Genomic DNA, 15011 nt, shown 5'->3' on the forward strand with positions numbered 1-15011 from the left:
CATTCCAAGAACTCCTCCTCGAGCCCACCTCGTCCAACATGGGTCGACCAATCAATATGCAGATTGAAATCTCCCATAACTACTGCCGTCCCATTCCTGCACGCCGCACTTATTTGCGTGTTAACAGCCCGCCCCACCTCCAGATCATTATTCGGGGGCCTATAGACGACACCCACCAGCGTCTTCCTCCCTTTGCTGTTCCTAATCTCCACCCACAACGATTCCACGTTCTGCTCTTTGGCTCCGATATCATCCCTTGCTACCACCTTGATACTATCCTTAATCAGCAGAGCTACGCCACCCCCTCTTTCCTCCTGCCTATCCTTCCTAAACACTTGATAGCCCTGTACATTCATCTCCCAGTCCCTGTCACCTTGCAGCCACGTCTCTGTAATGGCCACCAGATCGTATCCATTTGTGTCGATCTGCGCCACCAGCTCATCCACTTTATTCCGAATGCTTCGTGCATTCAGATAAAGCGCTTTCATCCCAGCCTTCACCTGGACCCTATTTGCCGTAACGCCACCAATTGGGACATCCTCGGCCTCTTCCCTTACCTGTACCCTATCCTTAACTTTAGACCTCGTAGCGTCACCTACCCTCGCACCCTCCCCCCCCCTAATTAGTTTAAAGCCCTGTCTACAGTCCTCTTTACTCGATTCGCCAACACTCTGGTCCCAGCACGATTCAGACCAACCCCATCCCGCCCGAACAAGTCCCACCTACCCCAATACTGGTGCCAATGCCCCATAAATTCGAACCCATTCCTCCCACACCAATCCCTGAGCCACCCATTCACTTCCTTTATCCTGTCAACCCTACGCCCGTCTGCACTCAGTTCAGGCAGTAGCCCAGAGACGACCACCTTGTCGGTTCTACTTTTTAATTCCATTCCCAGCTTCTCACACTCCCTCCGCAGATCCTCAGTCCGCACTTTGCCTACGTCGCCGGCACCCACATGTACTACAACGACCGGGTTCTCACCCTCCCACTCCAGATTCCTCTGCAGCCCAGCTGTGACATCCTGTACCCGAGCACCAGGCAGACAACACACCCTTCTGTGCACTTTGTCATTGTGACAAAGGACAGTGTCAATACCCTTCACCCCACTATCTCCAATCACTACTACGTTCCTTTTCCCCTTCTCTTTGCCTATGTCCTGCTGCATCACTGTACCGTGTGCAGTTTGCTCACCAACCTCACCTGCCTCGTCCTCTTCCAGACTGGAAGCAAGAACCTCAAACCTGTTATGCAGATTAAGAGGCTGAGGCCTCCGCTCCTCACCCCCCTTCCTCCTCCTCCCAGCAGCCCCCTTTTGTCCCTGACCCTTAGATTTAGCCAGTCTAGGGGCACCCTCTCTCCCCCTGATGAGCCTCAGTGTCTGTAGCTCAGAGGCCAGCTCATCCACCTTGAGCTGGAGCTCCTCCAGCAACCAATTCCCTTGTCTATCAGAAATCTATCTACCCGTGACTTAAATATATTTAGCGAGGCAGCCTCCACCACTTCAACGGGCAGAGAATTCCCGAGATTCACCACCCTTTGAGTGAAGAAGTTCCTCCCCTACATTTACGTGGCGAAAAACTGCAGCAGGCGACGGTGCAGAGGGACCTCAGGGTCCTTGTGCATGAGTCGCAAAAACCCAGCTTGCAGGTGCAGCAGGTGGTCAGGAAGGCGAATGGGATGCTGGCCTTCATAGCGAGGGGGATTGAATATAAAAGGAGGGAGGTCTTGCTGCGGCTGTATAGGGCATTGGTGAGGCCGCAGCTGGAGTACTGTGTGCAGTTTTGGGCGCCGTACTTACGCAAGGATATTTTGGCCTTGGAGGGAGTGCAGAGGAGGTTTACTAGGCTGATACCGGAGTTGAGGGGATTGAGCTATGAGGAGAGGCTGAATAAACTAGGCTTGTACTCGTTAGAGTTTAGAAGAATGAGGGGAGATCTCATTGAGACGTATAAGATGATGAATGGGATGGATAGGATAGAGGTGGAGAGACTCTTCCCGCTCAGAAAGGATAGTAGGACTAGGGGGCACAGCCTCAAGATAAAGGGGGGGCAGTTTAGAACGGAGTTGAGGAGGAACTTCTTCACTCAAAGGGTGGTGAATCTCTGGAATTCTCTACCTGTTGAAGTGGTGGAGGCTGCCTCGCTAAATATTTTTAAGACGCGGGTTGATGGGTTTTTGATAAGAGAGGGGATTAAGGGTTATGGGGAGAGGGTGGGAATGTGGAACTGAGCCACGACAGATCAGCCATGATCTTATTGAATGGCGGGGCAGGCTCGAAGGGCTAGATGGCCTACTCCTGCTCCTATTTCTTATGTTCTTATGTTCTTATATTTACCCACTAATCCTTCTCACTTACACATCTCGGAATACTAAGCGGCAATTTTAGCATGGCCAATCAACCTAACCCGCACATCTTTGGACGGTGGAAGGAAATCAGAGCACCCGGAGGACACGAGGAGAATGTGCAAACACCACACAGACAGTGACCCAAGCCAGGAATCGAACCCAGGTCCCTGGAGCTGTGAAGCAGCAGTGCTAACCACTGTGCTACTGTGCCAATGTATAGAGCCAATGTTTCGAATCTTCATCAGATTCATTGGTGAATTTGTTTGGAGGGCCACGGTACCCCATCTGAGAGGAAAGGCATCCCTTTGGATCTGGTCCTGGGACATCTTTAGGAATGATGAGGAGCACACTGGTGTAAGTCAGGGACCTTTTGGAATTATTAAAACTAGACATTAATGCATGTAAAATCTTCATAAACTTATTAGAGTCATAGAATCCCTACAATGCAGAAGGAGGCCATTTGGCCCATCATGTCTGTACTGACACCCAGGCCCTATTCCCATAATTCCCCTGCTAATCCCCCTAACGGGCAATTTTGGCATGGCCAATCAACCTAACCCACACATCTTTGGACGGTTGGAGGAAATCAGAGCACCCGGAGGAAACCCATGCAGACACAGGGAGAATGTGCAAACACCACGCAGACAGTGACCTAAGATGGGAATTGAACCCAGGTCCCTGGTGCTGTGAGGCAGCAGTGTTAACCACTGTGCTACCTTGCCACCCCACTGTGTCCTATTAACTGTCATGTTCATGAGGAAGCAGTGTAATGGTATTTCCAGTAGCCTTGTAAGTTAGGGATCCAAGGTAATGATCCAAGGATCTGGGTTCAAATCCCACCACAGCAGCTAATGGAATTAGAATTCAAAAAAAATTCTGAAATTAAAAGTCTACCGATGACCATGAAACCATTGTCAATTGTTGTAAAAACCCATCTGGTTCACTAATGTCCTTTAGGGAAGGAAATCTGCCATCCTTCCCTAGTCCGGCCTACATGTGACTCCAGACCAATAGCAATGTGGTTGACTCTTAACTATCCTCTAAAATGACCAAGCGAGGACTCAGTTGAAGGGCAAATAGGATTGGGCGACATATGCTGGCCCAACCAGCAACGCCCGCATCTCATGAAAGAATAAACAATAAAGCTCATTGGAACTGCTAACAGAACTGTCAGTGCTGTCAAGAGGACTGTCAAGATAAACTGGCAAGAGGGGCTCGTCAAGGCATTTAAAAGTTCTGCCCTTTAGATTTTTGAAAAGCATGACTGGAGTGCTAGGAAAGAACAATGCTTGCAACGGTTGCTTAGATTTCCCAAAGGCATTTGACAAGGTGCCAAATCAAAGCTTACTATACAAAATAGGTGCCCGTGGTGTAGGATGTAACAAGTTAGCGAGGGCAGAGGGTTGGCTAGCTCAGAGGGAACGGAGAGTAGGCATAACTAGGTTAGTAAGTTGTGAGGAATGGAGTTCCACAAGGATCAGTGCTGGGACCACACTGATATATTTACAATCTATATCAATGACCCAGATGAAGTCACTGAATGTGTCATTGTTAAGTTGCTGATCACACAACGGTAGGAAAGTAAGTTGTGAAGAGGACATAAAGACTCTGCAAAAGAACACAGGTAAGTTAATCAAGTGGGGAGAGAGGGAGAGAAAGTGGGGGGAAGGAAGGGTGGGGGGAGGAGAGAGAGTGGGGGAGAAGGAGAGAGTGAAACAATGGAGATTAAAAAATGCAAGAGGGAGGAAGTGAGAGAAAGAACCTACATTTAGACACCACATTTCACCACGCCTGAGCACGGGCAAGTGTTTGGCAGACAGTGAATTGTGTTCTTTCTGAAGTTGCTGAGATGTACAGCAGCCAATAAACACAGAAACCCCAGCAAACAGCAATGCCTTTGTGTTTTAGTGATGGTGACTGGGGGATAAATATTGCTCAGGTGGCTGTCGTGAACTGCCCTGCTCTTCCAACCAGTGGCCACGGGATCTTCTGTATCTATTCGAGAGGAGAGATGGTCCCTCTGAGAATGCAGCACTCCCCCAGTGTGGCACTGGGAGCATCAGCCTGGACTGTGTGATCGAGTGTCTGGGGCTGGGATGTGAACCCGTGACGTTATTTTCCTCTTTGTGTCCCGTGTCGTTTCCCCCCCACCCACTCACAAACCCCCCAACCCCCACCCACAACCGCTGCATATTTCCCGCATGACCTCTGTCACGACCACATTGTTTGCAGAGTTGTCACCCGTGTGTTTACCACTCTGGGAGTTTGGCAGTCAGTGAGGGTCCTCCCCGATGGCCTGTCTCACCTGCTCTGGGTCGCCTGGAGCTCCTTCTCCTTTTGTTTGTTCTGCTTGCTCAGTTCAAACACCTCCTGCGCAAGCTGTGAGGGGTGGGGGAAGTGGGTTGCGGGAGAGAATGAAGAATGTCACATGAGATAAACCGGAATAGGAATGGGCCATTCAATCATAAGAACGCAAGAAATAGGAGCAGGAGTCGGCCATCTAGCCCTTCGAGCCTGCCCCGCCATTCAATAAGATCATGGCTGATCTGAAGTGGATCAGTTCCACTTTCCCGCTTTCTCCCCATAACCCTTAATTCCCCTGTCTATCAGAAACCTATCTACCCGTGACTTAAATATATTTAGCGAGGTAGCCTCCACCACTTCAACGGGCAGAGAATTCCAGAGATTCACCACCCTTTGAGTGAAGAAGTTCCTCCTCAACTTCGTTCTAAACTGTCCCCCCCCTTATCTTGAGGCTGTGCCCTCTAGTCCTGCTGTCCTTTCTAAGCGGGAAGAATCTCTCTACCTCTACCCTATCCATCCCCTTCATTATCTTATACGTCTCTATAAGATCCCCCCTCAGCCTTCTAAACTCCAACGAGTACAGACCCAGTCTATTCAATCTCTCCTCGTAGGCGAACCCCGTCATCTCTGGTATCAGCCTAGTGAACCTCCTCTGCACTCCCTCCAAGGCCAATATATCCTTGTGCAAGTGCGGCGACCAAAACTGCACACAGTACTCCATTTGGCCCCTCTAACTTGCTCTGCCATTCTATAAAATCCTGGCTGATCTTTTCATTCATTCATTTGTGGGACATGGGCATCGCTGGCTGGTCCAGCATTTATTGCCCATCCCTAGTTGCCCGAGGGCAGTTGAGAGGCAACCACATTGCTGTGGCTCTGGAGTCACACACAGGCCAGACTGGGTAAGGACGGCAGATTTCCTTCCCTAAAGGACATGAGTGAACCAGATGGGTTTTTCCAACAATCGACAATGGTTTCATGGTCATCTGGAGATTCTTAATCCCAGATTTTCTTTTTAGTGAATTCAAATTCCACCATCTGCTGTGGTGGGATTCGAACCGGGTCCTCAGAACATTAGCTGAGTTTCTGGATTAATAGTCTAGCGATAATATCACGAGGCCATTTCCAACCTCAACTGCAAGATGTCTGACGTACAGTTGTATGGAAACAGAGGTTGGTTCTTTCTCAGTTTTAGATTCACTCACAGAGTGAAACATTCCACACTCGATGGGCTGAATGGCCTCCTTCTGCACTGTAGGGATTCAATGTACAGCACCAAACTCTACAGTCGATCATCAACATCAATTGGGTGGTTAGCACTGCTGCCTCACAGCGCCAGGGAACCAGGTTCGATTCCAGGTCACTGCCTGTGTGGAGTTTGCACATTCTCCCGGTGTCTGCATGGGTTTCCTCTGGGTGCTCCGGTTTCCTCCCACAGTCCAAAGATATGCCGGTTAGGTGGATTGGCCGTGCTAAATTGCCCCTTAGTGTTAGGAGGACTAACCAGGGTAATTGCATAGGGTTATGGAGATAGGACCTGGGTGGGATTGTGGTTGGTGCAGACTCGATGGGCTGAATGGCCTCCTTCTGCACTGTAGGGATTCTATGATCAGTACATTATTTTTATACTCCTTTTTTTAAATAAACGGGTTAACCAATTGAACAAATCCCAAACTGGATACTCTAACTGTAACAAAAACATTTGAAGAGAGATGGATCAAATTGAGATATCGTTCCTGAGGTTGACGATACACTTCACCCCCTGGTCCCCATGGGTCTCGGAAAGCCTCCAGAATCCCGATGCACAGCTTGTGCTCACAGCGTACGGGTGGGATGCTCCGGCCACACTCGCTCCAAAACCGGAGAATCCCACCCAAGGACAATGGACCGTTGCCTGGTCATCATCCCACACCACACCTTCCCTGCCCGCTACGATTCCCGTGGCAGGCAGGACGGGAAAATTCCCCCCATATTCTTTTCGGGAGCACCTTAAAGGGGTAAGAATTGAATTTTATAAGGAAATGCATTCCACGGAATGAGGATCGGGGAATCCCAGAATCGAACCAAGGACAGTCAGGTTTTCAGGCTCTTCCAACGGGGCTGACCTGTGCAGAAGTAATTATCCAATGACCACCGCACCCCCCCTCCCCTCGATTTGTACATAATGTGGAGATGCCGGCGTTGGACTGGGGTGGGCACAGTTAGAAGTCTCACAACACCAGGTTAAAGTCCAACAGGTTTATTTGGAATCACGAGCTTTCGGGGCATTGCCCCTTCATCAGGGGGTTTGATAAGAGCCACTTCCACACTGTGATAGGAATCTAACTGGAGGGATGCAAATGTGCAGTTCCGGGAGAGATGGGAATGGGTTTGGGAGGTGACAACACATTCTAGGAGGAGATAGAGGGTTGAAATGGGACGCTTGTACAGGCAACAGGGGGCAAAGGTCCTGACTTGTTGGCAAGTCGGGATCATAGAAACCCTACAGAGCAGAAAGAGGCCATTTGGCCCATCGAGTCTGCGCCAACCTGAATCCCACCCAGGCCCTACCCCTATATCCCTACATATTTACCCACTAATCCCTCTAACCTATGCATCTCAGGACACTAAGGGGCAATTTTAGCACGGCCAATCAACCAAACCCGCACATCTTTGTACTGAGAGAGGAAGCCGGAAGCACCCGGAGGAAACCCACGCAGACACGGGGAGAATGTCCAAACTCCACACAGACGGTGACCCGAGCCGGGAATCGAACCCAGGTCCCTGGCGCTGTGAAGCAGTAGCGCTAACCCACTGTGCTACCGTGCCGCCCATCTAGAACATTCTACAGTAGGTGGAAGACAATGCTTGGCAGGGAGTTGGACAGATTCTCAGGGATATACAAGGTTACAGACCAAAGGGGAATCTAAAGATGGCTGCTCTACTATAGATTAGCCCAGCCTCATAATGGGCCAAATGGTCTCACTCTGTGCTGGGGGACACTTAACTGGCCACTGTGGAAGGTTTGCCAGAGTGAGAGCTGGCAGGACAGGGAGGAACTAAGTATATTATCAAGGGAGGACTCAGATATTTTACGGAGGGAAGTGTGAGGTTGAAACCAGTTTGGTAACCATGGAAACTGCCTCATAAAGGCTCAGAAAGCAGAAGTGGGACAGAGGTGGATTTCATTGTTCAAAATGTGACAACCATCGCTTCCTGCGCTGTGCGAAAACTCTGCTGGTGCAATGGGGAGGTTTCACTCCGATACGCTCCCTCACAAGATAGCCAGTGCTGGGGTGGCGGTAAGGTCACTGGGCTGGTAATCAAAAGGCCCAGGATAATACTCTTGGGGCACAGGTTCAAGTCCCACCACGGCAGCTGGTGGAACTCAAATTTACAGGGACTCGGGATTTCGGAATAGGCCATTTGGCCCATCAAGCCCATTCTGCCATTCGGTAAGATCCTGGCTAACTTGGCTGTGACCTTAACTCCACATTCCTGTCTGTCCCCCATAACTCTCGACTCCCTTCTCTACCAAAACTCCATCTAACTCAGCCCCAAGTGTATTCAGTATCCACCCCTCCCTGGGGCAGAGAATTCCACCCCCCAGCGACCCTTTCGGAGAATATCTTTGCCTCATTTGTTTTCACAGAACGTCACAGCGCAGAAGAGGCCCTTCAGCCCATCGAGTCTGCACTGATGCATGAACTGCCCACCTAGTCCCACTTGGCCCACGGCCTTGAATGTTGTGGCGTGCCAAGTACTCATCCAGATACTTTTTAAAGGATGTGAGGCATCCCGCCAAAATGAGGGTGGGTTTTCAGAGTTAAGTTACAGATCTTACATAATTTAAACAAGGTCCCCTCGTTTTAATCTCGCCCCAATTAATAAATCTGGAATATAAAGCTAGTCTCAGTTCTAGAGTCATAGAGGTTTACAGCTGGAAACAGGCCCTTTGGCCCAACTTGTCCATGCCGTCCTTTCTTTTTTAAAACCCCTAAACTAATCCCAATTGCCCACATTTGGCCCATATCCCTCTATACCCATCGTACCCATGTAACTGTCTAAAAGCTTTTTAAAAGCCAAAATTGTACCCACCTCTACTACTACCTCTGGCAGCTTGTTCCAGACACTCACCACCCTCTGTGTGAAACAATTGCCCCTCTGGACCCTTTTGTATCTCTCCCCTCTCACCTTAAACCTATGCCCTCTAGTTTTAGACTCCCCTACCTTTGGGAAAAGATATTGACTATCCAGCTGATCTGTGCCCCTCATTATTTTATAGACCTCTATAAGATCACCCCTCAGCCTCCTACACTCCAGAGAAAAAAGTCCCAGTCTATCCAGCCTCTCCTTATAACTCAATCCATCAAGTCCCGGTAATAATGGTGACCGTGAGACTATCATCCATTGTCCTATAAACCCGTCTGGGTCACTAATGTCTCTTTAGGGAAGGAAATCTGCTGTCCTTACCCTGGTCTGGCCTACATGTAACTCCAGATCCACAGCAATGTGGTTGACTCTTAAACTGCCCCTCTGAAATGGCTGAGCGAGACACTCAGTTCTAGGGGCAATTAGGGATGGGCAACAAATGCTGACCCAGCCAGTGATCCGCACGTCCATTGAGGAATAAAGAAACAAAAAGGGTGCAATAACTATCTGAAGAGATTGAACAGGCCAGGGCTCTGCTCCAGATAGAAAAGATTGCAGAGGCCTTTAAATTCTGAAGGGAAATGACAAACTAGACTTTGTAAATATGTTTTTAGTTAGAGGCAAAGGCAGAACTCGGGGCGTATAACGCCTGACTCCCCAAAGCCTACAAGGCACAAGTCGGGAGTGCGATGGAATACTCCCCACTTGCCTGGATGGGTAACAGCTCCAACAACACTCAAGAAGCTCAACACCATCCAGGATAAAGCAGCCCCACTTGATTGGCCCCCCCATCCACAAACATCTTCTCCCTCCACCCCCGACACGCAGCAGTGTGTACCATCTACTAGATGCACTGCAGAAATTCACCAAAGATCCTTAGACAGCACCTTCCAAACCCACAACCACTTCCATCTAGAAGGAGTTTAGAAGGCTGAGGGGGGATCTTATAGAGACTTACAAGATAATGAAGGCGATGGATAGGGTAGAGGTAGAGAGATTCTTTCCGCTTAGAAAGGAAACCAGAACTAGAGGGCACAGCCTCAAAATAGTGAGGGGGGCAGTTTAGATCAAAGTTGAGGAGGAACTTCTTCACTCAAAGGGTGGTGAATCTCGGGAATTCTCTGCCCATTGAAGTGGTGGAGGCTGCCTCGCTGAATATATTTAAGTCACGGGTAGATAGGTTTCTGATAGACAGGGGAATTAAGGGTTATGGGGAGAAAGCGGGAAAGTGGAACTGATCCACTTCAGATCAGCCATGATCTTATTGAATGGCGGGGCAGGCTCGAAGGGCTAGATGGCCGACTCCTGCTCCTATTTCTTATGTTCTTATGACAAGGGCAGCAGATACATGGGAAACACCACCACCTGCAAGTTCCCCTCCAAGCCACTCACCACCCTGACTTGGGAATATATCGCCGTTCCTTCACTAGGTCAAAATCCTGGAATTCCCTCCCTAACGGCACTGTGGGTCAACCCACAGCACGCGGACTGCAGCGATTCAAGAAGGCAGCTCACCACCACCTTCTCAAGGGGCAACTAGGGATGGGGCATAAATGCTGGCCAGCCAGCGACACCCATGTCCCACGAATGAATTAAAAAGTAACACATATGTAACTAAAATGGGGGATTGAGAGCGAGCAGAGATTGAGATGAACTAAAGCATATGGATGGTGGGAGACGGGAGGCTTTGAAATAGTCAATAATGGACATGGATGAAAATTCCACCAACTAGTGAGCTGATGCAAGGTCAGGGTTCGGAAATGTTACGGAGCTGGAAGTCGGTCCTTTTGCTGATAAGCGATCAGAAGCTCATCACGGGGTCAAAAACAATGCCAAGATAGATGGGGAGGACGCTCATTGGAGCCCATACCTCCAGCAGACTATGTTAACTCAACGTTATCATGATTACACAGCATTTCCTTGAGGTTTTTCCCTGCCCAGATGAAGCTCAGTGTTTCAAAAACATAAATTGGGGGGGAGGGGGGGAGATGGTGGTGGTGGTGGGGGGAGAGGGAAGGAGTGGGGGGTGGTAGACAGCAAAGTGATGGGCAGGAAAGAGCAAAGGAATGTGAAAGGACAGCGGATGGACAGCGAGACGCTGAGCAAAGGAATTTGGGAGAGAGCACAAGTGAAGGAATGTGAGCGAGTGCAGGGGAGTGAGAGACTGAGCAAGGTGCGGTGTGAGAGACTCACCTCACCATTCGCCTGATAGAGTTTGTTCACGTTCTCTTGGTGCCTGATCTGTATTTTCGTCACATTTTCAGGTTCAGGAGGTAAGCTGAAAGATAAATAACAGATGCAACAAAACCTCGTGAAATCACCGGTGCCAGCGTCGCCTGGATACAGAGACCCAATCCATGCTTTATACCTGCCCTGCTCCCCAGAATTCTAACATCCCCTTTACACCCCATCCCCAATACATCCTTTAACCTTCTCTGCTCTAAAGACAACAAATCCAGCTATTCCAACCACTCCTGATTAACTGAAGACAGGGCAGCACAGTGGTTAGCACTGCTGCCTCACAGTGCCAGAGACCTGGGTTCGATTCCCGGCTCGGGTCACTGTCTGTGTGGAGTTTGCACATTCTCCCTGTGTCTGCGTGGGTTTCCTCCGGGTGCTCTGGTATCCTCCCACAGTCCAAAGATGTGCACTGGCCATGCTAAATTGCCCCAGATGCATGGATTAGCAGGGTAAATAATGTGGGGTTACGGGGGGGGTAGGGCCTGGGTGGGATTGTGGTCAATGAAGACTCAATGGGCTGAATGGCCTCCTTCTGCCCTGTAGGATTCTATGAAGCCCCTCACCCCCGGCACTGCTCCAGTAAATCCCCTCCACACCCTCTCCAGGGCTGGGAAAGTGGAACTGATCCACTTCAGATCAGCCATGATCTTATTGAATGGCGGGGCAGGCTCGAAGGGCTAGATGGCCGACTCCTGCTCCTATTTCTTATGTTCTTATGACATCCAGTTTAAAATGGGCTGGGTGTTCAGAGTTAAGTTACAGATCTTACGTAACCCAGCTGAATAACAGAACAGGCCCAAGAGACTGAATGGCTTTAGCCAGTTCCCACAGTTCACAGGATTACAGAATTGTGACAGGGCAGAAGAAGGCCATTCGGCCCATCGTGTCTCCCCAGCTCTCCTAACGAGCTTCATGATTTTGTGCTTTTCCCCGTACTCCTGCGTGTGCGGGGCACGGTGGCACAGTGATTAGCACTGCTACCTCTCAGCGCCAGGGACCCGGGTTCGGCTCCCGGCTTGGGTCACTGTCTCCACATTCTCCGCGTGGGTTTACTCCGGTTTCCTCCCACAACTCAAAGATTAGGTGGATTGGTCATGCTAAATTGCCCCTTAATGTCAGAGGGACCCAGATAAGTGCATGGGGATATGGGGGTAGGACTTGGGTGGGATTATGGTTGATGCAGGCTCGATGTGCCGAATGTCAGCACTGTGAGGATTCTACAATTGTTTTTATTCAAGTAATCATAGAATGACCTTGAATGTCTTGATCGAACCTGTTCCATCACACTACCAGGCAGAACATTCCGGGCCCCAATCACTCACTGGGTGAAAAAGACTTTTCACACATCATATTTGCTTCTTTTGTAAATCACTTTTAAATCTGTGTCCCTCTCATTCTTAATCGTTTAACAAGCAGGAACAGTTTCTCCCTGTCTGCCCTGTCCAGAGCCCTCACAATTTTGAGTATCTCTATTGATCCTTCTCTCAGCCGTCTTCTCTCCGAGGAGAACAGTCCCAGCCTCCCCAAGCTAAAGTTAAAGTTTATTTATTAGTCACCAGTTAACGCAATGAAGTTACTGTGAAAATCCCCTTGTTGCCACGCTCCTGCACCTGTTCGGGTACACTGAGGGAGAATTTAACACAGCCAATGCGCCAATGGCCATGGAAGGAAACCAGAGCACCCGGAGGAAACCCACGCAGACACGGGGAGAATGTGCAAACTCCACACAGACAGCGGCCCCGAGCCGGGAATTGAACCCGGGTCCCTGAGGCTGTGAGGCAGCAGTGCTCACCACTGGGCCACCCCAATCTCTCCTCTTCACTGAGGTTTCTCATCCCCGGAACTTCTCTTGTGCTTTCAGGCTTTTCAGAACTGAATGGGCTGGAAGTAACGCTGAGATGATGGGACTGATGTGGAGGAGGTCACAGAGGGATCTAAACATTGGCCTTTAATCAGAACACAGCTCAGAAAGAGAAAATTCCAGGTTACCTGACAGCCGAGGGCAAGTGGGGGTCGCGTTTGTCTCTCCAGAACTGAACAATGTCAGATTTTGTGAGCAGCTGGTTGTCTGTTAGTGGAAAGAAACACAACAACATCAGCTTCAAAGCAACGCTGTGTCCGAACTCCCAGATCATTGCACAAGTCAGGGGGTTCTCCCGTGTCCGGGCCAAGGGTCATCCCTCAACCAATAAATCAAAACCAGAGGACCACATCTGCTCATCACTACACTGTTGTTCCTGGGATCTTGCTGTGGGCTAACTGGCTGCCACATTGTTACAGTGACTATACATCAGAAATACCTTTCTGTCTGTGATGTACTTTGAGAACTTTCTCTGCTTTTCCAGCAACTGTTTGCCCTCAAGCCGCGTAGGAGAGACAATGGGTGAGGTTTTCCAGCCCCTCCCCCCATTCACTCACACTGGTTTTCCAGCAGAGGGAGCAGCTCAGCATTTACCACAGATGGGATCTTCCAGTCCTGCTGATGTCTACGGCATTTTGCATGGCTCGCCCACACCACAATCGGGGAAACACATTCTTCCCATTCCCTGTGGGAGTGAGTCCCACATTCTCCCCGCTCCCCATGGGAGTGAGTCCCACATTCTCCCCACTTCCCGTGGGAGCGAGTCCCACATTCTCCCCACTCCCCGTGGGAGCGAGTTCTCCATTCTCCCCACTCCCCGCGGGAGCGAGTCCCACATTCTCCCCACTCCCCGTGGGAGCGAGTCCCACATTCTCCCCACTCCCCGTGGGAGCGAGTCCCACATTCTCCCCCACTCCCCGTGGGAGCGAGTCCCACATTCTCCCCACTCCCCGTGGGAGCGAGTCCCACATTCTCCCCGCTCCCCATGGGAGTGAGTCCCACATTCTCCCCACTTCCCGTGGGAGCGAGTCCCACATTCTCCCCACTCCCCGTGGGAGCGAGTTCTCCATTCTCCCCACTCCCCGCGGGAGCGAGTCCCACATTCTCCCCACTCCCCGTGGGAGCGAGTCCCACATTCTCCCCACTCCCCGTGGGAGCGAGTCCCACATTCTCCCCCACTCCCCGTGGGAGCGAGTCCCACATTCTCCCCACTCCCCGTGGGAGCGAGTCCCACATTCTCCCCCACTCCCCGTGGGAGCGAGTCCCACATTCTCCCCACTCCCCGTGGGAGCGAGTCCCACATTCTCCCCACTCCCCGTGGGAGCGAGTCCCACATTCTCCCCCACTCCCCGTGGGAGCGAGTCCCACATTCTCCCCCACTCCCCGTGGGAGCGAGTCCCACATTCTCCCCACTCCCCGTGGGAGCGAGTCCCACATTCTCCCCACTCCCCGTGGGAGCGAGTCCCACATTCTCCCCACTCCCCGTGGGAGCGAGTCCCACATTCTCCCCACTCCCCGTGGGAGCGAGTCCCACATTCTCCCCCACTCCCCGTGGGAGTGAGTCCCACATTCTCCCCACTCCCCGTGGGAGCGAGTCCCACATTCTCCCCACTCCCCGTGGGAGCGAGTCCCACATTCTCCCCACTCCCCGTGGGAGCGAGTCCCACATTCTCCCCACTCCCCATGGGAGCGAGTCCCACATTCTCCCCACTCCCCGTGGGAGCGAGTCCCACATTCTCCCCACTCCCCGTGGGAGCGAGTCCCACATTCTCCCCACTCCCCGTGGGAGCGAGTCCCACATTCTCCCCACTCAATATGATGAGGACTGATTCTCGATCTCAATGCCATTCTCCCACTCTCTCCCCACATCCCTTGAAACAATTAAAATATAAACAATTATGACTTTCTTGAATAGATTCATTGATTTGGCCTTGACTGCCTTGCCTTTTGTGGGAGAGAATTCCACAGGTTCACGCCCCTCTGAGTGAGGAAATCTTTCCTCAGCTGAGTCCGAAATGGTTTTTTGCGCATCCTAAGCCTGCCCACTGGTTCTAAAGGAAATGGGGGTGGAGATAGTGGAACAGTTTATCTCTCGCTACAGGACAGAGGATTGGAGAGCAGCAAA

At 50.8% G+C, this 15011-nt stretch overlaps 1 protein-coding gene across 1 annotated transcript in view; it reads right to left on the bottom strand.

Moving 5' to 3' along the window:
* Window positions 1-15011, bottom strand: part of LOC145349238 (autophagy-related protein 16-1-like) — an 84958-nt gene that overhangs the window by 57862 nt on the left and 12085 nt on the right. Inside the window, exons 2-4 of the mRNA XM_080197711.1 lie at window positions 13015-13093; window positions 10978-11062; window positions 4655-4728 (exon numbers count right to left, since the gene is read on the bottom strand). Coding sequence (XP_080053837.1) covers window positions 4655-4728; window positions 10978-11062; window positions 13015-13093 — 238 coding nt within the window. The remainder of the gene's footprint in view (window positions 1-4654; window positions 4729-10977; window positions 11063-13014; window positions 13094-15011) is intronic.

Source organism: Carcharhinus amblyrhynchos, chromosome 10 (assembly GCF_965287045.1).
Source record: "Carcharhinus amblyrhynchos chromosome 10, sCarAmb.v2.hapA, whole genome shotgun sequence".
Taxonomy (NCBI): Eukaryota; Metazoa; Chordata; class Chondrichthyes; order Carcharhiniformes; family Carcharhinidae; genus Carcharhinus; species Carcharhinus amblyrhynchos.